At 40.0% G+C, this 26,031-nt stretch overlaps 3 protein-coding genes across 4 annotated transcripts in view; all 3 read left to right on the top strand.

Moving 5' to 3' along the window:
- Nucleotides 1-26,031, top strand: part of adarb1b (adenosine deaminase RNA specific B1b) — a 197,843-nt gene that overhangs the window by 89,535 nt on the left and 82,277 nt on the right. The window contains exon 1 of one of the 2 annotated variants that reach the window (XM_077536846.1): nucleotides 5,189-5,449. The exons of the other annotated variant lie outside the window; for it this stretch is intronic. The gene's annotated coding sequence lies outside the window, so the exon portion shown is untranslated. Of the gene's footprint in view, nucleotides 1-5,188; nucleotides 5,450-26,031 lie in introns of those variants that run through there. 2 annotated transcript variants of the gene reach the window in all.
- Nucleotides 356-1,291, top strand: LOC144030580 (olfactory receptor 6E1-like). The gene has a single exon (XM_077537014.1). It carries the CDS (start codon nucleotides 356-358, stop codon nucleotides 1,289-1,291), a length of 936 nt encoding a protein of 311 aa, XP_077393140.1.
- LOC144030575 (olfactory receptor 6E1-like) lies at nucleotides 2,830-3,829 on the top strand. The gene is given in 2 exon segments (XM_077537004.1): nucleotides 2,830-2,886; nucleotides 2,888-3,829. Coding segments are annotated over 2 exon segments (999 nt in total).

Genomic DNA, 26,031 nt, shown 5'->3' with positions numbered 1-26,031 from the left:
AATCGTGGAGTTGGCGAATCGTGACACCCCTAATGTATACCAAATGGTGATCTAAAACAAAAAGCATGCAGATTTTTTTATTTGATTGGCACTGTCGTGTCTCTCTTGGACTGTGAGCGGCGTCGCTGAAGTCAGACAGCTCGTCCAAGGCTTGACGAAAGGCCAACATCTGTCGAGTCTTTGGGGCGTCAACATGCAGCCATTGGTCCACCTCAGTCCCAAAGGTCACGCTGTTTTCTTTCCAAAGCCTTTAACTAGCCGTCACTGCCGCATGGTCGTTCGGAGGGGCGGATACGCGTCTCCCTGCAATGGTTGCATCGTGTGGGAATTTGATGTGCTTGTGTTGAAGTTCTCAATGATGATGAACGCTTCTGTCGTCACAATGTTCACTCTCTCTGGCTTGAATTTTCCATTTGTGCAAAGAATAACCATTTTTGTGCTTGTGCTGCTTTGTTACCTGATCATCCTGCTGAGCAACTTTACTGTCATTTTTGTCGTCGTTATTGACAGAAAGTTGCATAAGCCGATGTATATTTTCCTGTGTAATTTATGCGTTAATGCCGTGTACGGGTCGCTCGGCTTTTTCCCCAAATTCCTGGTGGATCTCGTGTCGTCTCACGTGATTTCGTACGCCGGCTGCATGCTGCAGGGTTATGTCATACACTCGTCAAATTGCTGCGATTTTTCCATCCTGGCGCTGATGGCTTACGACAGGTATGTGGCCCTGTGTCGACCTCTGGTTTATCAATCTTTCATGACAAAGCAGAGAGTGTCCCTCTTTGTGTTTGTGTCCTGGTTCATACCTCTGTTTTGCATGCTTATGAACACGGCGTCGATCTTGGGGAAAAAGCTATGCGGCTCTCACATCAACAGGATCTACTGCGTCAACCTGATGGTGGTCAGGCTCGCTTGCTCCCCGCCCAAAGCCAACAGCGTCATCGCAACTTTCAACATCGGGCTTTATTTCTTGCATTTTTTGTTTATCTGTTGGTCTTACGTGTATCTGGTCAAAATGTGCATTTCATCTCCGCACATGTGGAAGAAGTTCAGGCAGACGTGCACGCCGCACATCATCTGCCTGCTCACTTACGCGACGACCCTGCTGCTGGATTTGCTGTACATGAGATTCGGTTCAGACAGGCTGCCGCAACACTTGCACAACTTCATGACCGTCGAGTTTCTGCTCATTCCTCCAATTTTGAATCCGCTCGTCTACGGGTTGCAGCTGACACACATCCGCAACAGGATATTAGGTTTCTTTCACACTAAAAAGAAGATACGCAGCTTTTAGTCCGAGACGAGTCTGTGAATGTGGAATATGTCGGATGTGATATTTCTGAATAATAAGGCTTTTGTCAAAGAACAAGAACGGAGATTGTTTCATTTGGTACATGTTGGTCAATGCAGAATATTATGTTACTATGCTTATTGTGATTAATTTTTGCATAATGAAATATACACACTCATCTAAATAAATTTGATTCATTTTAGTAGTTAAATTATGCATTATGCGAAATGCTACCAAAGTTCTATATTCAAAACTATTTTTGATTTTTATGCTATTATTGCAATATGCTCATTTCTTGATATGGTATTTTCTTTTTTCTTTTTTTCTTTTTTTTTTTACCATGAGCTATTTCACTGTGAATTCAATATCATTCAAGTTTTTTTTCCCAATTCAACTACTGAAATGAATTACATTTTCACTGATGTCATAAATTATGCAGGAGGACCTGTATCTGTTTGAGTTTGATTGCGCTGTGTTCACCTTTCAAATGATTTCATATCGCAATTAGCGCATGTGTTGTTAATAATTCAATAGAGAACATCTGTGATGAAATGTCTCATATCTCATTTTTATTGTGCGCCTTTTTGAATACGAGCTTCCTTTCCGATAAGCTACACATCACAAATGACACGTTGACATTTGTTCACAGAACAATGCTAACCGCATATGCCACACTTTAATTAAACTTCCTTTTGACCCTTTGACAATACATGTATTCCTATATTGATCAGCATGACTTGTTAATATTCTATGTACATCTTTATATATTGAATTTAATGGAATCATGGTTTAATTATTCAGAATTGTATCCATTTGATGACTGTCGCCTTGAATGTTATTCTAAATAAAGTCTTTTTTATTATTTGTATTTTTTTAAATTACAGTATATCTACAATTACGTGGTTGAAATTGATGGAGACCAATTGCATATCAAATGTTGACTAGACGAAGACAAAAACATACAATCTTCAATATTAACCAGACTAAGTGCAATTTTTTTTTTTTTAATCTCCTGACATTAAGCCCTAGTTCATACAGTAAACACTTGCATGCACATGTGTGGCAAGAAGCTGAAAAATGTGATAGGAAGTGTCCTTCAGAGTTTTTTTTTTTTAAGATATTAGTCAACTCATTAGCAAACTATGTAAAATTAATTACGAGTAAAATTATGCTCAGTTTTATATAAATTTTCAGTGCATCTTGGCCACAACTTGCAAGACATGCTTTTTTTTTTCAGAAGCTGATGCTGATGTCAAACTCCACATTTTATATTCCAAAATGACGACTGATCTAAAATAAAAAGCATGCAATTTTTTTATTTGATTGGCACGGTCGTGTCCCTCTTGGACTCACTGTGAGTGCGGAGTAGCTGAAGTCAGACAGCTCGTCCAAGGCTTGACGAAAGGCCAACATCTGTCGAGTCTTTGACTTTGGGGCGTCAACACGCAGCCATTGGTCCACTTCAGTCCCAAAGGTCACGTTGCTTTCTTTCCAAAGCCTTTAACTAGCCGTCACTGCCGCATGGTCGTTTGGAGGGGCGGATGCGCGTCTCCCTGCAACATTTGTGTCATGGGGTAATTTCACGTGCTTGTGTTGAAGTTCTCTATGATGGAAAATGTTTCTGTAGTCACAATGTTCACTCTCTCTGGTTTGAATTTTCCATTTGTGCAAAGAATAACCATTTTTGTGCTTGTGCTGCTTTGTTACCTGATCATCCTGCTGAGCAACTTTACTGTCATTTTTGTCGTCGTTACTGACAAAAAGCTGCATAAGCCGATGTATATTTTCCTGTGTAATTTATGCATCAACGCCGTGTACGGGTCTGCCGGATTTTTCCCCAAATTCCTGGTGGATCTCGTGTCGTCTCACGTGATTTCGTATGCCGGCTGCATGCTGCAGGGTTATGTCATACACTCGTCAAATGGTTTTGATTTTTCCATCCTGGTGCTGATGGCTTACGACAGGTATGTGGCCCTGTGTCGACCTCTGGTTTATCAATCTTTCATGACAAAGCAGAGAGTGTCCCTCTTTGTGTTTGTGTCCTGGTTCATACCTCAGTTTTGCATGCTTATGAACACGGCGTCGATCTTGGGGAAAAAGCTATGCGGCTCTCACATCAACAGGATCTACTGCGTCAACCTGATGGTGGTCAGGCTTGCTTGCTCCCCACCCATAGCCAACAGCATCATCTCCTGGATAAACATTGTGCTTTATTTCTTGCTTTTTTTGTTTATCTGTTGGTCTTACGTGAATCTGATCAAAATGTGCATTTCATCTCCGCACATGTGGAAGAAGTTCAGGCAGACGTGCACGCCGCACATCATCTGCCTGCTCACTTACACCGGCACGCTGCTCCTGGATTTGATGTACATGAGATTCGGTTCAGACAGGCTGCCGCAACACTTGCACAACTTCATGACCGTCGAGTTTCTGCTCATTCCTCCCATTTTGAATCCGCTCGTCTACGGGCTGCAGCTGACACACATCCGCAACAGGATATTGAGTTTCTTTCACACTAAAAAGAAGATACACAGCTTTTAGACCGAGACGAGTCTGTGAATGTGGAATATGTCAGCTGTGATATTCCTGAATAATAAGGCTTTTGTCAAAGTACAACAAGAATGGAGATTATTTCACTTGCTACATGTTGGTCAATGCAGAATAACATTTTACTATGCATTTAATTCATTTCCACGTAATGAAATATATAGTTGTATGCTTTCTAAATTAATTAGAATACATTAGATAAATTATTACACTATAAAGATTTTTGAAACACATGAAAATGCCTTTAACAATGTCAACTACTACCTAATTTCTATATTGCAAAAAATGTTTGATTTTTATTCTACAGTAGATGCTAATTTCTTGACATGGTGAAGTTGGGGTTTTGTTACCTTTAATAAAACAACAATGATTAAAAAAATTAAATAATGAAATATTTCACTCTGTCTAATTCATTTCCATTTTATGAAATATACAGTTGTATGATATCTGAATGAATTAGAATATGCTGCTAGAAAAATTGTTAAACTATAAAGATTTTTGAAACACATGAAAATGCCTTTAACAATGTCAACTATACTACCTAATTTCTATATTGCAAAAAAATGTTTGATTTTTATTCTACAGTAGATGCTAATTTCTTGACATGGTGAAGTTGGGGGTTTGTTACCTTTAATAATAACAACAATGAGGAAAAAAAAAATCATGATATATTTCACTCTGTCTAATTCATTCTCATATTATGAAATATACAGTTGTATGATATCTAAATGAATTAGAATACGCTGTAAAATTAGTTAAACTATGAAGATCATGAAAATGCAGAACAATGTCAACTACTACCTAATTTATATATTATTTCTTAACATGAAGTTGGGGAGGCGGGGTGTTACCTTTAATAGTGATAACAACGATGAAAAAATTAAACCATGAAATATTTCACTCTGTGTGGTACTTAATTATTTGAATTGAACGACTGAAATCAATGGAGTGTTCAGTGATGTCTTAATTCATTGAGATGGCGTGTATCTTTTTACCTTTCAAAAGTTCATATTGCAATTTGAATGTTATATAGCCTGGATAATTTTATTTAACTAATAAATATTTCAATATTTTGAAATATTAATATGCAACATTTTCTTACATTATATCTTTTCATGTTATTACAATAAGACAATTATCCATTTTAGGTGTATTCCAACCGTAGTGAACAAGATTTTGTACAAAAGAAAACAACAATAACAAAATAAGAGGCTAAAATAAAAATTCACAGGAACACAAAATCCACGACGAATAAAATGTATTTATTTACACGTCATACAAAAGGCAGCGAAACACACTCCGCGTCACTTGGTGGCGCTACTGCACCGTGGCGTCCTGCGAGCCCGCCGACACACGGACCCACGGCGTCGGAGAAGAAGGCCGCCCGCCTGCCGCTCATCCAGCCAAGCAGGCAGTCAGTCAGTCGTGCGACCGCTGCTGCAGCACATACATTCAAACAGAAAAGCCCCAGCACACATGCCATAACCGGCCCACGACAACCGCTTCGCTTCCTTCTTGCTGCTTCCGTGCTCCACGCCACCTTCCTTCGGACGACACGCAGACGGCCAGACATTTTTTTTTTTTGAAGGGGAGCTACGGTGAAGATTTGAAGACGTGAGTACGGCTGTTATTTTTTGGGGGAGCCATAGAAACCCGTTTGCTAACAGCGTCTCATTTGTAAAAATGTCCTCCCTTGTGTGTCTTTTGTGTAATACCATTCGGTCGTTTTAAAACAACACATCTTCCCGTTCGAAATGTGACGCTGGCCGTGGACAGGTCCTGAGTGTCCAAAAAAACGTGACACGGTTGTATTTTGAAGGCGGTCGTGTCACCTCGACTCTACGTGTACCTCGCGAGGGTCCGCCTGGGATAAACCCGCATCGTGCTCGGTCAACCGGAGGGAGCCGCTCGCGCAGTAGTTGTTGTTGCAACACGTCGGGGGTGTTTAATGCAGGTGCTCGCCGCAGTGTGCCGTCTGATGATGTCTCGGTGCAGTGGCAAGATTGGATTGAATCGGATTGAAGAGAGACAGGCCGGGGGGGAAGTGCCAAAATTGTGGAGTCGGGGTGCGGCTGGGATTTTGGGGGTCCCATGGAGAATTAAATTCCCCATGACGTTGCAGTAGCTGTCTCCCCACACTGAAATATTGTAAACCCGTCTTTTTTTGTTTGTTTATGTAGAGAAACGCGTGGTTGCATGCAAACTGTCACATGATTTAGAGACGTGAATGTGACTTATTTATATATTTTTATCCCATTTGGGAATCCTTTCTGACCTAGCAGGTGACAGGCGACACACCGAACCAATGGATAACACGTTTGCCTCGCAGTTCTGAGGTTGAGGGTTTAAATCAGTGCTCCACAGTGGAGTTTGCGTGTCCTTATCTGGCTTTCTTCCACGTTCCAAGAACACAAGTTCATTGAATACTCTAAATTCAGGATGTCCCCTTCCGATAACGTAATAAGCTGATTGGTATTGGGTGAAAACAGGTCAAATATTTCCGAGGGATCAGATCGGGGCTCAGTTATCAGCAGATGCTCAAATCAAAGTGACTTGAACTCGGTTGCAAAAATAAAAATGTGATTGGGATGTCCCTACTCAAAATTTATTTTATGAAAACTAAGACCAAGAAGCTTGAGCAGTAGCGCTTAGACTGGCCCCATAAAATCCCCATTCCCTAATCGTGGGTAAAATTTGAGATACGAGCACTACATTGGTGGCAGTTAACCTGTTTCACAACGAGCAGTAGTTCTGCAGGTACTAAACAAATCTTCAAAAAAATAAAATACTTTTATCACCTTTTCCTGTTGAAGTTTGTTTTTGCCAAACTAAAGATAGAGACATGTACATGTTGATGTATTTAAAATAAATGTATGTTTTTGCCTAAAGTCCAGTTAGCTTTATGCTACCAAACAATGCAAAACGCCATGGACGGGATAACAATTAGCATCATCTGTATTGCATCATTTTATAGCCCTTTAAGTAAGAGATATTTCAACATAAATGCCGTAGAAACACAGGTAACATCGCTCACAGATTTATGTACTTTATCCTCTGCAAAGAACAACTAATTACTGCAGCTTACTGAGGAGTTTTTGAGCAGCTCCTTTTTTATTCATATGTCTATATAACACCGCCCCTAGGTGGCCAAGGCGGGCACACCAGAAGGAGCAGCATACTACTGTCCATTAAATTGAAGCAAAAAAAAAAAACAATTGTAGCAAAAAAAAGTCAAATTATTTGCATTGTATTTCACATTGTCTTTACTGTGTATTTTTATTCAGTAGGAGTGTTGTCATGGAACGAATTAAACGCTTATATTTCAACATTTCTCCAATTTGTTACATTGATGTTAATGTCCTTTTTTGGTTTGTGGTCTGTTATTAAATTAATTTTTTTAATGTAATTTATTAAGTAACCAAAAGCCATATTCCTAATAAAAGATGCTGCTGCATTGCTGACCTTGTTGATGTGCGCTTTCAGTGGTGGTGGTGGGGGGGTGCTGACTGCTGAGTGCGTGTATGCGTGTGTGTTTTCCCCGAGGTGTTGTAGCAAGCCATAAATGCACGTCTCATGTCATCTTACTGTTGTACAGAACTGGAGGCAACACGTGGACCGCACAGCGTCACTCATCAATTCATTCGGCCTTGAAGACATGCTCGTTTTAGCCCTGATGGATTCTGCATTGCAAAGTAAACCGCAATAGAAACCAAATCTTTCCCCACATTTGCACGCCGATGAGTGCGGATGTGGATGTCGTATGTGTATGAAGAAAACTTAAGGGAATTGGTGTCAGTGTCGTATTGGGATAAGCATCCAGCCGAAGAATCCTGAATAAGGTGCTTGACGGTGCAGAGTTCAGGGAATGTTGATAGAAGGATTTGGAAGCATTTCCCTGGCCTGGCACGAGGGAGGAAGGATTTCCTCAGTTTGTCACTGACAGCAGCTTGTAACCAAAGCTGCTTCTCTGCCTGGAGATGGTGCTGCGCTGTAGATGTCTGTGATGGACAGAAGCTCGCTCGGCCAAGTCGCGTATCACTGGCTAGCTGGCACAACAATCCTTCTTACTGTTTAAAATTTGTTGTGACTGATGTGAAGAGAGATCCATGTCATGTGATATCTTTTGCGTCTGAAAAAATCATTTTGGTTGCTGCCGTTTACAATTTCTAACGTGTATAAAATACAAGTTTTTTTTTTCTCGGATTTTTCGGATTTTTCCTCCCATAATTTCTTTTCATTTTGTATTTTGTGTCTTGCTCACAGTTCACACCGGATCGCGGATCACACTCCAATCCACCTTTTTCACTACCGATACTGATACCTTGGGTTCAGTATCTGCTGATACCGATACCGATCCATCCCACTCCAACTATGCAAACAGGGGAAAAAAGAGAGGGATATATGTGTATATATAAATCTTAGAAATTGTGCCATTTTCACTGAAGCAACCGCCTCGCTCCCAGCTGTTTTACTGAATTTTGATTGATATTACAAAGCCCACCAAATATTGTGTTCCATTTCCAAAAACATGGAACCTACCAAAAGGAAGATTAGAATCTCTTCTTTCATCAGGGAAAAAAATATGCTTCTATCTATTTCTGTTTTGCAGCAATTAGCATTAGAATATAGCTAAGTTTCATCATTATTCACAAATGTGTTTAAAAACAGTGGGGAAAAGAGCTTGTTGCAACACGGTCCTGGCTGATCTCTTATACTCTACTGCCACATGCTGGCCGTTTGTTGTAATAACTACTATTGCTCAAAGCCACCTCTTCATGATAAAAGGTTTTGAGGTTTGAATGCGTTAAATAACTGAGCAGCAGTGGAAAAGTTGTAAATGGGATCGTCTGTGAATCGAGACCATTTGCACCGATACCTGTTTCAATTTATTTTACCAACATCGGGGCCGATGTACGTTAAAAGTATCGGATCGTAGCGTTCCTAGTCCGATGATCATGATATGAATTTTTTAGTTTCACTGTCTGAACAAAGTTGTCTAAGTCAAGGGCTGCTATAGTTGGTGCGCCATCAAAAAAAAAAAAAAAAAAAAGTACCGGTAAGTAAAATACACACACACACAAAACGACACAAATGCATTTGCCCACTCTATCTTACAGTTTTATGCACTCTCAGCATTTGCGTTGCACATGGGAATAAGACCTCTTTTTCATGCCATTTGCCGCTGAAACTGCTGAGAGCGCTTCATCAGGCTAACAAACTAGGCCAAGCAAGTGAGCGAACAAGAACCTTGAGCTAAAGCACTCTTATTTTTCTCAAGTTGAGGAAGTCTTTTTGCTCCTCACTTGTCCCTCCTTGTGTGATGAGAGTCGTTTGGACATTGGACTATAAATTTGGACAAAAGCAAGAGTTCGAGGGGTGAGTGCAAATAACGCTGCGTGACCCCAGCTTGCGTGACTTCTTCACTTCCCTTGGGCGCCCACATCAACGCTGCTCCATCAGCCGTGCCACCAAATTATGGTGAGGAGCGAGCCGCAGGTTGTGGCCATTATTCATGCGCCATACTTATTTGTGACACACTTGCTTATGCATAATGCATCATCACTCTTTCTTTGAGGGGAAACCTATAAATACAAATAGCCAAGTACAGTAACTAGTAATCCGAGTGTCCACGTCCGGCTTGCCCGTTTCTAACGACGGGGCCAATCCGTACCTATTTTAAGTCATCTGGAGTTCTTGGTGAAAGCACAACAAAGGGCGACTGCACATGTCGGATGATGTTAGCATCATAGAGCAGATGTGACATTAGAGTCAGTGTTGTACACACACTCAACTTGCTGTAAAAGGCAAACTCTGCACACTACAGTATCAATTATATTGCAGTGCTGCTACGATTATTTGAATAACTGAAATGATTTTATGACAAAGGTCAAAGCAAAAGTTCTACCTCTGAGCTAAACAGGATTAATTTTTTCGACAAAAAAATAAAGTGGTGGAGGGAGAGTGCGTAAAAGACAGAATGTCCCAATTCCAATCTCTAATTTAATAACACCCGCAAATATAATAATGAAAAAAAAAAAAAATCAGATTAATTGATGCGTTAATCAGTAAAAAAAAACACTGGTTCCTAACAATACTTGATAGCTGCAGTGCTAATATATTTCATGTCTATACTAGACAAAAACAAAAGTTTTTAGCTCACCGATTGGTCTGTTTTTTATTCTTCTCTGGCAACTGAATTGGCTTTTTAGGGGCCTCAACATGCCAACTCCAAAACGTCCTAATCATTGCGTCCAGGATGCGTATCCTGTTTAAAAAAACAAAAAAATTGACATACCGTGGCTAAATTAAATACAAAATTAGCTTGGACAATGGACATGTCTAACAGAACACGTGAAAAAGTATAAGGACCAAATGGAAGTCAATGACCAAATGAGCCCCAATCGGAAGCAGTTTTCTTTTCCCCAGATAAATAGCCCATACTGAATTGCAAATGTTTTTTTTTTCCTCCATAATTTAATGTGGGTCGAGTGTTTGCTGATCATTTCAAGGATTTGCCTTAAAAAAGGCAGTGTGAGGGCCCGTTCATAATTTCTGTTGTTATTCCAATTTCTATGTAGGATTACACAATGTTCTTTGAACCACGTTTTTAAAGAGCAAAAATGCATCAGTGGTGTGGGTGTGAATATTATTTTTAGTTGTTCAGCATAATGTTAGATTGAGAGAGAAATGGTTGTATCGTGCACACGTTTTAGTATCAAGACAGTAACGTAATTATCCTGTCAGCCTCATGCTCCTGATCCAGATAAATTTTTTCTCTGAAAATCTCGTACAATAGCAGTCTTTGGCATGTAAAGTGCAGACCAGCTCGACCGCAGCCTTGCTTGTGGCTACATGGTGTATACTACTGCCACTCAAAGTGCTTCTTTTATGAAATGTGTGCCGTAGTAGTGACCCGGCACGTGGATGATATATTCAGTCTGTCGTAAGCCAACCCCGTCACCTGCCGCAGCAGCCTATGTCCTGTAGTCTGCTTGTGACTGTGTTGGCTCTACTGTAAAGTGAGTCAAAGTCTGCTCACAGCCCACCTGACCCAGTTGCAGTCGTCATTGCCAAGGTGGAGTTCAAGTCTGTGATGATATCAGGGTCCCTCTGGTTTTATAACAAGAGGTAATGGAATGTGATGCTAATTATACTGTCAGTGGAAACAACAATGGTCAGTAAAGTTTTTGATTTGAGTCAACACTACTCACAACAGTTTGACGTGTCCTCAATGCGTGTGTGTTTTTAGTCATAAATCTCAAATGGCGTTCAGATTCTGGACCTTTGGGGTTATGGTGAAAACATTTGTAGTCCCCGTAATCATCAGTTGCCCGTTCCTGAGTTATAAAGCCTCTTTTGCGCCCCTAAATGTTTGTTTCTATAGTTTGGTAGTACCGTAGCAACGAGGGACCTTGCAGTTGTGTTGTGTGGATTTATGTTAGATTTCTACAATTCTGACTGTCTGCGAGATTGTGAAAGTGTCCGGATGTGATTGGATGGGCAAGTCGGGTGTTGGTCAACTACAACTAGTTGTATTAGGAGGTGGAAGCAAACGATGGTGCGCACAGCAAGTTAACGACTGAAAAATACATGGCAATAGAACCTTGAAAAAATATTCGCCTAATAAATTGAAATAATGAGGGGGGGAAAAAAACACAATTCAATTATTTTTCAAAACCATTCAGTCCTTTTTCAAACCTGTTAGGGAAATGTCTAATTCCAAGAGTACTAGTAGTCCACATCATGAGACGCAACTAGATTGACCTCCGTAATGGCTCTTAGATCTATTTGTATAAACATTGTCCTTAGCCAATTGCCTCACTGAAGCTTTCTGAGCAAATAAGCACAGAGGCTGGGCTTGCCGTTGTAGCAGCTCGTGTGTATATAAATCACCCTGATAACATGGAATTTGTCATGATGTGGCTGCACATGTATTCACTGTGGATTAGGCTAAGGCCATCAATAATGCAGGCCACATGGAGTAGCTGTGAAAACACTTCTCTCATTTAATAAGCTCAACTCGCTTTCCTGAGCTTGTGCCGGCACTGAAGGTGTAGTCAGACAGAGAATGGATAATAAATTGAACTTTTGAAGTAGCCTGTTCTGGAGCTGAATGAATAAAGTACCTACGCTTCTTGCACGTCCTCTTTATATTTATTAAGCCTATTCTTTTCAGTTTTTCCCAACACACTGCATATTTAACAAAGGCAAATTACGCATTTATTGTTCAAAATTTAAATCCCTTCCCAGGTGTCAGACATTCTTTCACAAGAAAAAAAATGAAATGAGCTTTTTTGAGAGTGCAAGTGCCTATAATTGACTGGCAACCAGTTCAGGGTGTATCCCGCCTCCTGCCCGAAGCCAGCTGGGATAGGCTCCAACACCCCCGCGACCCTTGTGAGGAATAAGCGGTTAACCCTTTAAGCAATGAATATTTATAACAAACAGTGTAGCATGATATGTAGCTGTTGTAATATTTATCATCTTTGTTAAGAACAACTATTATTGCTGTAGAGTTTTGACCTGCCTATCCCTGTTTGCCAAACGTGCATTGAAGGAGAAAAATGTGATAAAAAATGTTTGTCATTTTAATTCAATTTAATTCTGTCATTATGATATGTTTTTAGAAAGTACAGAGTGCTATTTTTCTCATTAAAAATATGTTACAATTTTTTGAGCAGTATTACAAAATTATATGGGACGGTGTGTCCAATCGCTCACTTGCACCATCCATCCGTCCATCCATCCATCCATCCATCCATCCATCCATCTTCTTAAAACATCACCACATAGATGCTAATATTTAAGCCAAGCCTATGGATGGTCCTTTGTTTTAGCTTTAGACATTAATGTAGTGGACTAAATTATAAGCTATGTAGTGTTTTTAAGTTCACATGCAAGTCTTTATTTGATGTCTGTTTTACAGTAAATCTCAAGTGAGAGTGACAATCTAGAAGAATATTTACAATTCTGACAAATTGCTGCTTGTTGTGAAATGAGTTGAGTCGCTGCTTCCAAACATCGCGCATACGTCTAGTTTGCGCACAATTTGAAGCAAAAAAACAAATAGACTTATTACCTCGGTCAACTTGCAAGTTGGGTCACTCGTACTTTTGTCGACAAACAACAAAAGGCTAATTTACCAAAATATGTCCCCCGGTATCTCTACACAGGGTCCTTTTGGTAATACAGCGATGGATTATATGTCAAACGGAAAAATGGATGGTGATTAAGAAAAATAGTGTCCCTTTCATTCTGTTTTGGAATGGCATCTACTTCCAGTTACTCGTATTTGAAAGCTTTTAATGGAACTCCCATCTAGCCAATGGCATGTTTTGTCTGCGCTGGAGTGACTAAGGTCAAAGAGGTCAAACCTCAGCATTCTCAAATAGCTTCATAGAAATCAATTAACCACAATGCCTACTGGCTAAATGTCCTCCCTTGATGGAAAAGCATTTGCAGTTAGTTACACAGCCCCGAATGTTATTTTCGGTTTCAATTGCTTCACAACCGATATTTGATACTAGAAATGTGTTTTTCTGTCTCTGTTATGGCTTTGTCGTTTATTCCAGAATGTACATATACAGTCTTTCTCCTTTTCCATATTCTTTAACCGACCCCTCGATACTTCAGCAAGGACAAGTTCCTTCAAATGTGGCACAAACCCTTTGTACGTTGTTAGTGAAGAATTAGATTAGAAATGTTATGATCAAACACCAAGGTCAAACTGCCCTCACATCTATCCCTTTCTCACAAAAGCAATTACTTGGAGTTCTTGAAGAGGGCTCGAACAAATCTGGCTAAAGATGGTTTCCGCAGTGCACTGTGGTGGTCAGGGTCAGGGTGAAGAAGCATCAGTAGCATGAATATTATACATATTCTTAGTCTACAAAAAATAATAATCATAAATGCTCGTATATCCAATAGACCAGCGGTTCTTAAACTTTTGACACCAATTACCACCTCTGACAATACACACAGTATGTATATACTTATAACAACTTAAAAATTGAGTAGCCAAGTGGAACAAGAAATGGAAGAAGAAAAAAAATGAAGAAATAGTACTAGTAGTATAGTAGTCATGGCAACTAATGTGTGACATATGTCGTTATTTTGCTGCCGCTTCTCACGGAAATAAACGAAGGAACCGTCTCCCCAGCTGGCTTACTAGTTTAGCATCCGGCATCCACCACAACAAGGATTTGCTATTTCCAGCACCAAAAGGCACAATAAATCGACCAGGATTCTACCTTTGGACAGTATGCTACATGGCCTTCTAGTTAAGATCAGATCTTGTTAAAACATCTTTTCTATAGATCGAAGCGAAAGCTGCACATACAACTGGAAGTTCTGTTGCTGCTGTCACTATGATTATGCAAACGAGGATTTTGTACGAGTTTGAGTACTGCTTATAATACTGTATTTACAAGTTGCACCTGACTTTAAGTAGCAGGACCAGCAAAACTTCGGGAAAAATAGTTGAGATTTCATTATATCTATATTAATGTGAGGAAGGCCTGTCACAGAAGTTGCTCTCTGCTATCATATCGCAGCTTCTGGTTATTGCTCCTCGCACAATAAATACATGCTTAACCCTCATACCCACATCAGGTGATGCAAAACCCAGAACAGATAAATTAGTATATACTCGTCAAATGCATAATGTTGCTTTGCTTTTTTTTTGTTTGTTTGTTTGTTTGTTTTTTCAAATATGTCATCATTTGTATTTCCTCTTGGTCAGGTATTTGCAGAACTTGCTAGGAAGGCTGCAGAGAACCTAAGCATCGTTTGGGGTCTTTGGGAGCGAAGTTCGGGGCAGATGCTGCAGGTCTACGGGGCTACATTTGTGTACTATGCTCACTCACTGGGAACATTTTAATTTAATCCCTCTGTTTCCATAAAACAGGTCCAGATTTGTTCTACCTCCAGGCAATTTGCGTTAGTGCGCGTACAGAAGCCGCCGCGGTGGTTCAGGAGACCACAAAGTGCACAAAATGTTTTAGCCACAAATGTCAGAATGTGCTTTGAGTCTAACATTTTATTTATTTATTTATTTATTTTTAATTGGATAGGTTACCTGAGAGCTTTTTGGATACATAAACTATGAATGAACTAATACAAAGTCATAGGATTTATTTTTCCAAGGCACATGAAAATGTAGGAATGATCATATGAAATATAATTTAGCCTGCTGTTTTTAATATAAACATTCACAATTACTTACTAATGTAGAACATATGATGATGTGTATCTTGTTTGGTTTGTGTGTGGCTGTTAATCCATCCAGGCATTCCCAGCTTTATTATGGAGGAAACGTTCTTCACAAGCACAGAGACTTTAAATTTTGGATCGTGCGAAGAATTTTCACAAGATAAAATAAGACTTTGTATAATTACTGCGTAAAACTCCCAGTGTGGCCTTGATATTGGGTCGTTTTGGGTGAGTGCCTGCTGTGTTCAGCTCTGGCTCTTACGCTTCGACTGCTCTTTGAACATTTGTGTCAGTGGTAGAATCAAGTTTTGTAATTGGAGTTAGATGCAACTCTTTCTCCTCAGTAGAATTCTTTATTCTTATTGTATACTCCTTTTGAAAGACACAACCAACCTTGAGGGTAAATTCTATCTAACTTTTTTGACCTCATGCCTGTGAGCCCATACTGTAATGCAACCTCCATCGGCAACATGTTTCAGTTTTGTAAATGTAAAGCAAAATTTCACTAGCTTTATGCTAACTTGACCGTACATACTGTATTTCTATACTGCCTCCTGGTGACCAAGGCACGGTCAAGGAATGCATAATCACCCACTGATTTTGTTGTGTTCTGTTGCAAGCCAAAATAATTATTTAGCCATTGAGGATCCCTTTGCAGATTAGTTGCTAGTCAACTGAAAAGTCGGCAATGACGCAGCTGTGCAATTATTTTCCTCAATAAAAAAAAAAAGTACTAGTAAACATAAACACATTCTCCAATGATTCCATTGTAAGTCAAGTATTGGCGGATGAGCATTGAAATCTGTTGGCTGAGTTAACTCAGGACTCACCAGAGACCCTAATGATGGTACAGAAACTGGATGAATGGAAGGTTGATGTGTCATATTTTGCCCTAGTATCTTTCCAATAAATCTAATGATGGATGGTTTAAAAAATATTGTTACAGCTGTAACAATGACTGACTGTCATTTAAAGATGTGCACACTAGTCTTGTATAGGTCTCAGACTTGTCAGTTTTGTTTTTTGTTTGCCATTTTCATGGCACTTTCAATTTAAGTGCTCCCTGGTGTCTTTTATTTACACCCCATTATGTAACTTTAGGACAATCTGCACCTGTAAAAAAAAAAAAAAGAAAAAAAGACCCGTCATCACCAATGATCAGCGACTTGGTGGAGCACCCTGTGCCAGCAGTTGAGATAAAATTATTCATCAAAGGCATGACAAATGAAGTCTGGCTCCACTCTGCAGTCACTACGAAGGAGTGATCATACCTCTCCGAGGATTCCCGCATCCTGGCGCTTTACGAGCGGCAGTGTTGCAGACTCCAGTGAAATGCGGCAGCAGTGCTAGCCTAGCATTGTCGTTGTTGGGGTTTTTGTGGGGGGAGGGGGGTCGTGGTGGACGATAAAGCCGCCCTATTACTCCCCTCTTTTTGAGGGGATAGTGGCGTGTCATGCCTCCTGGGGGTTCTGCTCACTCATTGTATGACCTTGGAGCATGGAGGTGTGTGCACACTTGCTGGAGAGCCTTTTGCTCTGAACTTCTGCACTGCATGGAGATTTCTTCCCGCAGCTATTCGTGTTGTAGGAGGTGAGTTTGTGTGTTTGTCAACTTTGAAAATTGCAGCTGTGTTTAAAATAAATAGTTGCTTGCCAGGGGGTCATTTATGCCTATCTGGCGCGGTACTCCTATTAATACTGTTGTGATGCCGCGCTGCAGCTCTCTTGTAACAACAAACACGCAATTTACAGCCAAAACGGGTTTCGACCCCGCCACAATTATTTCAGCAACATCTGGGCACAAGGAGAAAGAGAGGTGGAAGAGAGGACGAGCGTCCTGCAGGGCGGTCGGCTGTAATCGAACCGTAAATAAGACATGGCTCATGCGGGATGCTTGTGCAAGCAAGCGTGGGTTTGTGTGTGCGTGCGTGTGTGTGTGGGAGAGAGAGAGAGGCCATTTCAATGGTGTGTGCAGCAGGGCAAAGGGGGGAGGGGGACGAGGTGGAATCTGCCATATGGATGAGAAAGACAAAAGGAGAAATGGAAGAGATGAGAGGGCGAACTGGAGAAGGAGGGAAGGGGGAACTCGGCGACCCACGTCAACTTACTTAACGCTCCCTGCTGGCCCCGGGGATGCTGACGGCACACTTTGGTTGATTCATACCCCCTCTTCAACTAGTTGTCCCCTCTCCTCACCCCCACGTCTTTTGCAGTCTGCTTCTATTCTGTTTGACCTTGTGCTGTTTGGATTTCTTTCATTTTATGCTTCTTAAACAGCCATCATGTCCTCTAGTTGACCTTGCAGACTCGGATGTTTTTCCTTTTATGTTGGCAGGCCTGCTGCTGCATATATGTGTGCATCATTCAAAACCTGTGCATTTCTTACAGGTGATTTTACAGGGGGTGCCACATCAGAACCCCCCACGAAATAAACGTGAGATGTCTGTGTGTATGGCTTTAAAAGGCAGGGCTTGGCTTGGTGAGTGACATGGGAGTCAGCGAATGAGAGTGTAGTTGGCTGTTGAGTGCCTGGCTGTCAGTTGTGGCAGTAGCAGCTAGTGTATGAAATTATGTGCTTATTTATTTTGGTACAGTTTGTTCAATGAAATGTTTCTATTTTTGACCACCTGTGTTCAAATGGGCATTAGGATACATTTCAACTAGCAACGGCTATTTTAATTTAATTTAATTTAATGCCAAACCTTGGACATCCTCCTCTTTCGTGGGATACAGGCTTTGAATATCCTGTGTTCTCCCTGTGATTGTGCGTTTTTTGTTTGTTTGTTTTTTTCAGCATACTCTGGCTTCCTCACACATTACAAAACCATGCAAGGTTTAGTTAATTGAAGACAATTGTCCAGCGGTGTGAATGTGAGGTATAATTGGCTGTTTGTCTATAAGCTGGGTTGGATTCCAACACTCCTACAAGCTAATGAGGGGAACGTATAGAAAAGGATGATTAATTGACACTTGCATTTCACCTGGCTAATGATCAAAGCGTATTCTTACTTTAGGGACCGGGAGGTTGTCGATTGAATTTCAAATGTGTTTCTGCTGCAACGTCTCCCGGGACACTAAGATTTGCAAATGATGATGCTGGCATGGCAAGCGATAAATCAGTGCTGGCTGCTGATTTGAGAGACTACATGAGGCAAAAAGCATGTGAGATTATAAACACTGACTGGTTTGGATAAAGTGATAAAGATGAACACAAAAATAAATCACTGATGATGATTTGGTGTAAAGGGTGAATGCTCTCTCGCTACCATTTTGTTCTCTGACTGTAATAGAGGACACAGACCTATTGTCAGTTATGGTTTGACACATTTGAGACGGTGTATTAAGAACATATGTTGCAGCATGCAAATTAATGGTAGGCTCATGTGGTTTGTTCAGTGAGAGGTCGTCTTTGCAGAGGATGTACGACTTCTCTAAAGAGTCTGAAGTTCCCTGCTTGGGTGATTCTTTGACTTTGCTTCCCTGAGGCTAAGGAATCCTACCAGAAATTCAAAACCATCCGCTCTTCACAAATCTGTTCAAAAAAAGATCTTTCAGGAAACTATTCAAGCTGCACTTACACTATGTGTATATTTTGGAATATAGCTTTCTGTTCATCATCGCATGAGTGCGTATAACCAACTTTTCTTGACTTTGCCGACTAAAATAAAAGCTGATTTCCATGTCAACCCTGTTAACAGGATGTGACACCGCATAGAAAATAAGATCATGTTACGATGAGATTAATTCTGCTTCATCAAAATCTCCGGGATGGCTATCATGCGGAAGTGAAATGAATATGTGCTCTCTCACATGCAGGATGCCGAGTTCTCATGAACACCTCTAATGACATGATGCCCCTAATCTGATCATATTTCCTTGAAAAGCAATTAGAAGAAATCTGATAAGTTCTTAAGCAGCCTCTGATTTTCTTTTGTTTTACTGTAGAGTCGGTTTCATAAATATTGGGACATGGACACAGTTGTCTTTTTGGCTCTCAACACCACCACAATGGATTTGAATATTAGCTTTGAGAGTATTTACATCCAAATCAGGCGAATGTGTGTAGCAGTTCCAACAGTTTGTATACATTATGTACTAATGACTCCCACTTTTTATGGAACCAAAAGTAATGGAGGCAAATTAACAATCAAATCACACTTTCACTTTCAAACACTCGGTTGCAGTCATTATAGCCTGAAGTCTTGAATTCATGGAGATCAGCAGACGCAGGATTTCATCCCCGGTGATGCTCTTCCAGGCTTTTTGCTCATGCAGCTGTCTTCACTTCCTGCTTGTTCTTGGGCATTTTTGCTTCACTTTTGTCTTCAGCAAGTGAAATGCATGCTCAGTCGTATTCAGGTCAGGTCAGGTGATTGACTTGGCCATTGTTCCACTTTGCCTTAAAAAGCTCTCTGGTTGTTTTTGCTGAGTGCTTCTGGTCATTGTCCATCTGCACTGTGAAGCGCTGAAGCCAATGTGTTCTGAAGCATTTGGCTGAATATGAGCAGATAGTACTGCCCAAAACACTTTGGAATCAGAATTCATCCTGCACCTTCTGTCACAAGTCAATTAATCAAATAAATACAATAGAATGAGTGCTATTAGCAGTCAATACAAGCAGAGCTGGCTGTTGTCCGTCGAGTTCACTGGTATAACCGTTAGCCAGTCTGCATATAAATGTGCTAATTACGTGTTTATTTTGTTACCATTTGTCCCATAAAGTGATTGAAAGTACACTGCTGGCTATTAGGGCTGCACAATATATCGATATTGCGATATTACCCTATGCAATATGCACATCGCAAAGACATGCAATAAGTTTGATATGGAATTTTTTGCTTTTATCTGAATTTGACCAGTCACACTGTCAGGTTTACCCGTTTGACATTTATTAAACATGACAAAAAAGGAGAGAAGACACTGAGGTCAAAGCTCGTGAGGAGAGAGGAACTGACTGATACAATTCACTACTGCACTCTGGAAAAAAAAAAAAAAAATCCCCTCCTCACCCTCTCTTTTTATTTGGTTTCCACACCACTAGTTACATGGGTGTTCCAACCCTAATAATGCAAATGCAAAACATATTTGGAACACAGTCTACTTAACGAAAATGTGCACTGCCAGCCAATACTTGAACATTTATCGAGAGGTAATTACAATTAATTGCGAATACATTGAGTTTGATTATTTTTCCGCATGAAAAATGTAATTCTTTCAATAGATAATAAAAATGTAATTTCTTTAGGTACATGTTAAATATCGCAATATCTATCGCTATATTCAGCAACTATATTGCATATCACGTTTTTCCAATATCGTGCAGTCCTACTGGCTATGTCTATTCTTGACCACTTGTTGTGCCATTACGATAAATTCTAACTAGCGTTAGCGTTAAGATTTGGCTTCAACCTTTTTTTTTCTAATTGAATTATTTGAGTTTTCGATGGCCAACATTTTCCAACTGTGGTGTTTCAGTTGTGTGTCATAACAGTGATTGTTTAAAAACACCAACACAGCCCTAGTAATATACTCTAGAACAGTTTTATTACACACAAATTAATACATCACTTTCATAATAAAAGGCACAAGCACAGTGTCAGTCTCATGTGTCCACATTCATTTAGCATAAATCCATTTTCGAGCTTGACTACAACCCCAAAGATACCTAAAAAAAAAAACATGGCGAGCCTTAATGACAAGCAAGTTGTGTAAGTCCTCCGATTCATCGTGTAATAAGAGCTCAGGCACAGATAAAGTCGGCCTTCCTGCAACCTGTCATGTTTAGTCAGCTTTGGAATTTCTTCTCTATTAGGAAACCTCCTCTGACTTAAAGGTCCTCCAACGCAGTGTTATTTAGCAAAGAGCATTGCTGTGACATTCACGTCTCCCAGTGGAAATACTGCCTGCGCCCCCCCCCGACACACACACCTCTCTCCTCTTCAGTTTATTTGTTTATTGCTGCCTAGCAAGTCCATACAAAAACTTTTCACACCTTGTAAATGTGACTTTACAAGATTTCTTGGCATGCTTAAGCTTTTCGGTGTTGACTCACTTTAAAGTGGCATCTTTGCTGTCTGGACTAATGTGGCACGCTTTAATTCAAATACTGGTGCCCAATCGTCATTTTCAGTTGTCATCATTTTGCTCTACAGTTGACTGTTTTGTCATTACTTGACTGCAACCATCTCAGGAGTTGGGCCATTTGACACTATTTATGTAGTGTCGATGACAAGGACATACTTTGGGATCCATCCATACATCCATACATACATACATACATAATGAAGATTGGCTTGCTTTGAGTACAATTCTGTGCTTCCGGAGGAAATTCCACAGCAAATAAATAATTTAATTGTTTAATCACATTGCCCGAGGCTTTGTGTCTGTTGCTCTTACAATCTTAATTTTCTCTCCTCTCGTTTGCAGCCCGCTTGCAGCGCAACGGACAGTCCTTCGTGATTTATGAGGCCAGTGTTTGATTGCTCAATGTCAGGGATGAATGTTGTTATTGTTATTTAGCTGATGAGCTGTCCTGTGTAGCACGCGTGTGCATGTCATCCTCTTCTAAATGCGTGGCCCAGATCTGATCCTTGCTTCTACACAACATTTTAATGAAAGCTGTCTCCTCTTGAAGGATTCTGAACCTGTTTCCACCTTGCAATCAGGGAATGATTAAAATGCAGTTTTCACTTTAATGTACTGAGCATTATGCAGCAGGACATGCTGAGATTTTATCATACGGTGAAGGCAATAACTTCAAATCAAGTGAAAAATGGCTGATAAAATGGATGTTTTATGGTGGTATGTTTTTATGCTGACATTTCATTAGCATTTATTTGCATCTAGTTGGTTATTTTTTGGGTGTGTGGAATTGAATCATTCTAAAACGGAACTGCTCTTCAGAATCTCCTCTTAGGTGGTTCTAAAACAGGCTGCGTCACTTGTCAAATCTTATGGCAGAACACCGCTTGCTGCGAGTGTGCAGTGGAGGCTTGCACAGTTCACTTGATCCCGCCACAATTGATTGGCGTCTGTTGTCATGGAAAAGCAACGGAGGCCGGGCCAGGCCAAGCGAGGCATTGGCGGTGCTGAGCCAGACAGTTCTGGAACCTGTAATGGAAAATCAACTCTTATGTGTATAAGAAAACCAACTGCGGTCCACATGAGCAGGCACTAAGGATGATAGCTTGAACAGAACCCAACTCTGTGGGGGTGACCGTCTGTCTCCGGCAGATAGGTTGAGGTGGAGAGCAAACGCAGGATGGAGGGGTTGAGCGACCAATAGGCACAACAACAGATGTATAAACTAGACTAAATGCAATTTCTGGAGAAATTGCGTGGGAATGCTGAATAGCTAAATGCTAATAGCTAAGCATTCCCACAACATTTTTTGTTCCATGGTGACGGCAGCAATAACAATACTTGTCCACTCCACAATACAACACTAATAAGTGGAAAGTGAATGTTCTACTGTTAGCACACAGGTAGCAAACAGGTAAATCTTTGTTGTCTCTGTCGTTTGTGTTGTAAGGTGGTTGTCACTTGGCTGCTTTCACATGTTTATAAACTCATGTACTATTCATTTCATTCCAGTTGCTTTGTATACTTGAATGTGAGAAGGCATATCATAGCCCTTGCTTTCTGCCCCTCCATTTAATTGTTGGAAGAGAGCCCAAAGGCTGAATTTAAACACCATATCTACTTTGTGCCTGTCAAGAAGTTCTTGCTGGCTTGTGGCCTAACAGCAGCAAATGAGGCCTACGCTTGTGTCTGGAGAAAGTTTTGACAAATAACAGAACCTGACACAAATGAATTGCACTGCTGTATTTGTTGCAATGTTATGGTTGCTTTCATACTTTCTCTAGCAGACTAGTTATTACCTTTCACGTGCAAAGTAATCATAACACAGTTTTCTTGAGCTACATCACAATTAAGAAAATACCGCTATGCACTACACAAACAGGAACCTTTCCGACACTAATTTTGCATGCCACAGCCATGCTCATTGTGAAATTAGTTTTATGGAAACTGGTTTAATTTGACTTGTAAATTGTTTGTACCTAGCACAAGACAAGGTAGATAATGAAATACCTTCCCAGATTAAGTGACTAAAGTGAACTGAAAGATTACTACAGACATTAGGTTTAGATAAGAGTTATCTGAATCAATTAGGTTGACTGCTTTTTCCATTTTGCCATTACTTCGACCAGCTGTGCACCAGATGTCGGGAAAAAAACAATCGGAAGGAAGCTAACAGTTTGAGATTCAGCGAGGGAAACAATGCCATTACAACGCCGAACATCATGCTGCAGCTTTGTGACTTCCCAAACTTGACAGTCGCGATGGAAAATCTAGAAATCTTGCTGCTCCTTTCTCTCCATTCTCTTTCTGGTTAGGCGGTATAATAAAGTTCACACCTGCTTCGTCTCAAAAAGGGGAATTAGAGGACACAAAGGACACTATTGATGGCAGTAGGACAGCTGTGAATACGCTCGTGATGCATTAATAAACTGAGAGTTTATTACTCAAACTGCCTTTAGAATCTTGGCTATACATGGATGATGGAAGCCATTTTTTTTTACCCTTGTCAGCGGAGAATAAATGATATGTCGGCCTCACTGGAAAACCACTCAATCAAAGGATGTCCACTGAGTTATTTAGCCATTTTATGGTTCTATTTGAAGACCTGCTGCCCAGTTGAACTTGGTGTTTTGTGAAGTCATTTTCTAATATACCAAATAGGGAAGAAATTGTTTAGTTTTTCATCTTTTTGCTCATCTCCATGAGCACCATCCAAAATTGTAAACTGAGGCAAGTTAAGACTTTCAGCTTTCATTGGGCCAATTATTTTTTTCTTTGTGGAACTGTGACCATCTCCATGCACAGTATAGCCATGTGTCTGTATTATACTGTAAAACATGTGTAATATACATAGTTAATTACATTATTACTTTATATATGAAGTACACTATTACAGAGGGCTTTTTTTAAAAAATTATTTATTAAAACACATATTCCACAGTTTTTCCCTTTGGTAGTACATTAATAGAAGGAAATGCCCATTAATTTCAATGGGGAAAGACAATTTGAGAAACAAGTGTTTAGAGTTACAAACATGGCCACAAATTAATTACACTTGTATTTGAAGGCACCAGGGTGCTTGCTAATAGTTATTTGTTTATATATTTAAACGTGTCATATTTTGCATATGCTTTAAAGCTTTTATGGTTAATTCCATATTATAGTCACATTTAAAACTCATTCACTGCCTTTGACAAGTATACTTGTCAATTGTATTTTTTAGAGCGGTGCTAAATGGGGGCGAATCTGAGCATGCTCCACTGTAAATATCAAACTTGGAAACAACTTTACTGATGCCCAACCACCGGTAGATGACATCATTGCCCCATTTTATAGGAAATAAACACAGTTTCAGAGTCCATGGGAGAAATGGCTATATTTTGGCAAACCTACATTTTTCTACTGTCAATTATAAAAGAACGGGACGGGACAAAAAGTAGGGAGTCTAATCTGTTATTTGGTAGATTCGGTTTATATATAATTATTGAATGTAATATCACGTGAGTATTGGAAATGTAAAAATTTTCTATAATGACTGGCAGTGAATGAGTTAGACCTTGGCTATTATTTATAGATGTACAAGTTGCTGCTTCTGTAGTGGCGTGTTCTCTCGGGGCTTCCAACTTTCTATATTCCTGACTTGTCCAAACAGACTTGCCCTCATCTGTCTTAGGTCTTCCATTATTGTCATTACTTTAAAAGGAAACAAAAAATTTCCTTTTTAATCCGATGAATCCTGTTTCAATTAAATTTACACTGGATATGGTGTCACTCTGTCCTGCCATTTTTGCAGTTACTCCAATTGCCTCAAGGACATACTTCATTGTTTGTCCATGTGTCACAAGTGATATCTCAGACACGCCTCAGTGGACTCTGAAAGCACTTGAACGAATGATGCATTTAGCATCGCATGGTGGAATTTTCAGCCGTAATAATGCAACGGCTTTCAACATTTATACATTGTATACATTGCGTGTGCTCTTTGTCACTCATTTGCTATAGATGTGGAAAAGTAAATTCATCTTTACATTAGCCTTTATGGACTGACATGAATAGCCACAGGATATTTGTTATGTGCAATGTTTTGACAACAGGACAGTGGATAATAAGCACAGGAATGACTTTTTATTAACCTAATAGCATAATTGCCCAAGTCAGTTTTGAAGGTTATGGAAAAACAACAAAAAACACAATTAAGAAAATTCCAAGTGCAACATATTTAGAAAGCAGATATTTATTTATTTATTTATTTATTTATTTATTTTTAACTGATGTGACACTACGTTAAAGGCGGTACATGAAAAAAAAACAGTTGAGTTTTGAGGTGTTTGTCATCATCAACCTAACTCAATTCAACTCTCATCATCAGGCATCAGATCTTTATCTGTACTTTTCAACTAAATGAAAACCCTTATGGCAGACTAACGCATGGCCTTGGGAGCAAAAGCAACGATGGCAATAAACTAAACCAAATCCTTAGTTGTCAGGCATCAAGGATTTCCAACACCGTGAGTAGACGGCAGTTTTTGATCAGAAGCAGGTGTCTTGGATAGAACTATCCCATGTTGTCTTTGCTTTGCTGATCCCTGAAGAAAAAAAAAGCTAGAAACAACTTTCTGGTGAAAGTAGAGTTCTAGTCCTTATTGTGACAGAACACAATATATTGTGGTTCTTCAAAGATCAGTCAGTCAAAATGGTCTTCGATGGGGAACTCCACTTCAAAAGCGGCTTGCAATGAATGCGGTAAAAGGCCTCAGGCCAAATGTCGGATGGACATGGCTCTCTCTATACAGAGGGGTTCGCGTAGACATATTCTATATGAACTATGGGTAATGTATTCCCTTTAAACCACAGAATAATCCGCACTATTTCTGAATATTCATTCAGAATATTCATTTATCCCAT

The sequence above is a fragment of the Festucalex cinctus genome, chromosome 11, assembly GCF_051991245.1.
Source record: "Festucalex cinctus isolate MCC-2025b chromosome 11, RoL_Fcin_1.0, whole genome shotgun sequence".
In the NCBI taxonomy this organism is placed as follows: Eukaryota; Metazoa; Chordata; class Actinopteri; order Syngnathiformes; family Syngnathidae; genus Festucalex; species Festucalex cinctus.
The sequence above is the reverse complement of the archived record's forward strand: the minus strand, read 5'-3'. Positions and strand labels throughout refer to the sequence as shown.

Coding starts and splice junctions, on each gene's coding strand:
- LOC144030580 (XM_077537014.1), top strand. CDS start 356: ATGATGATGAACGCTTCTGTCGTCACAATGTTCACTCTCTCTGGCTTG.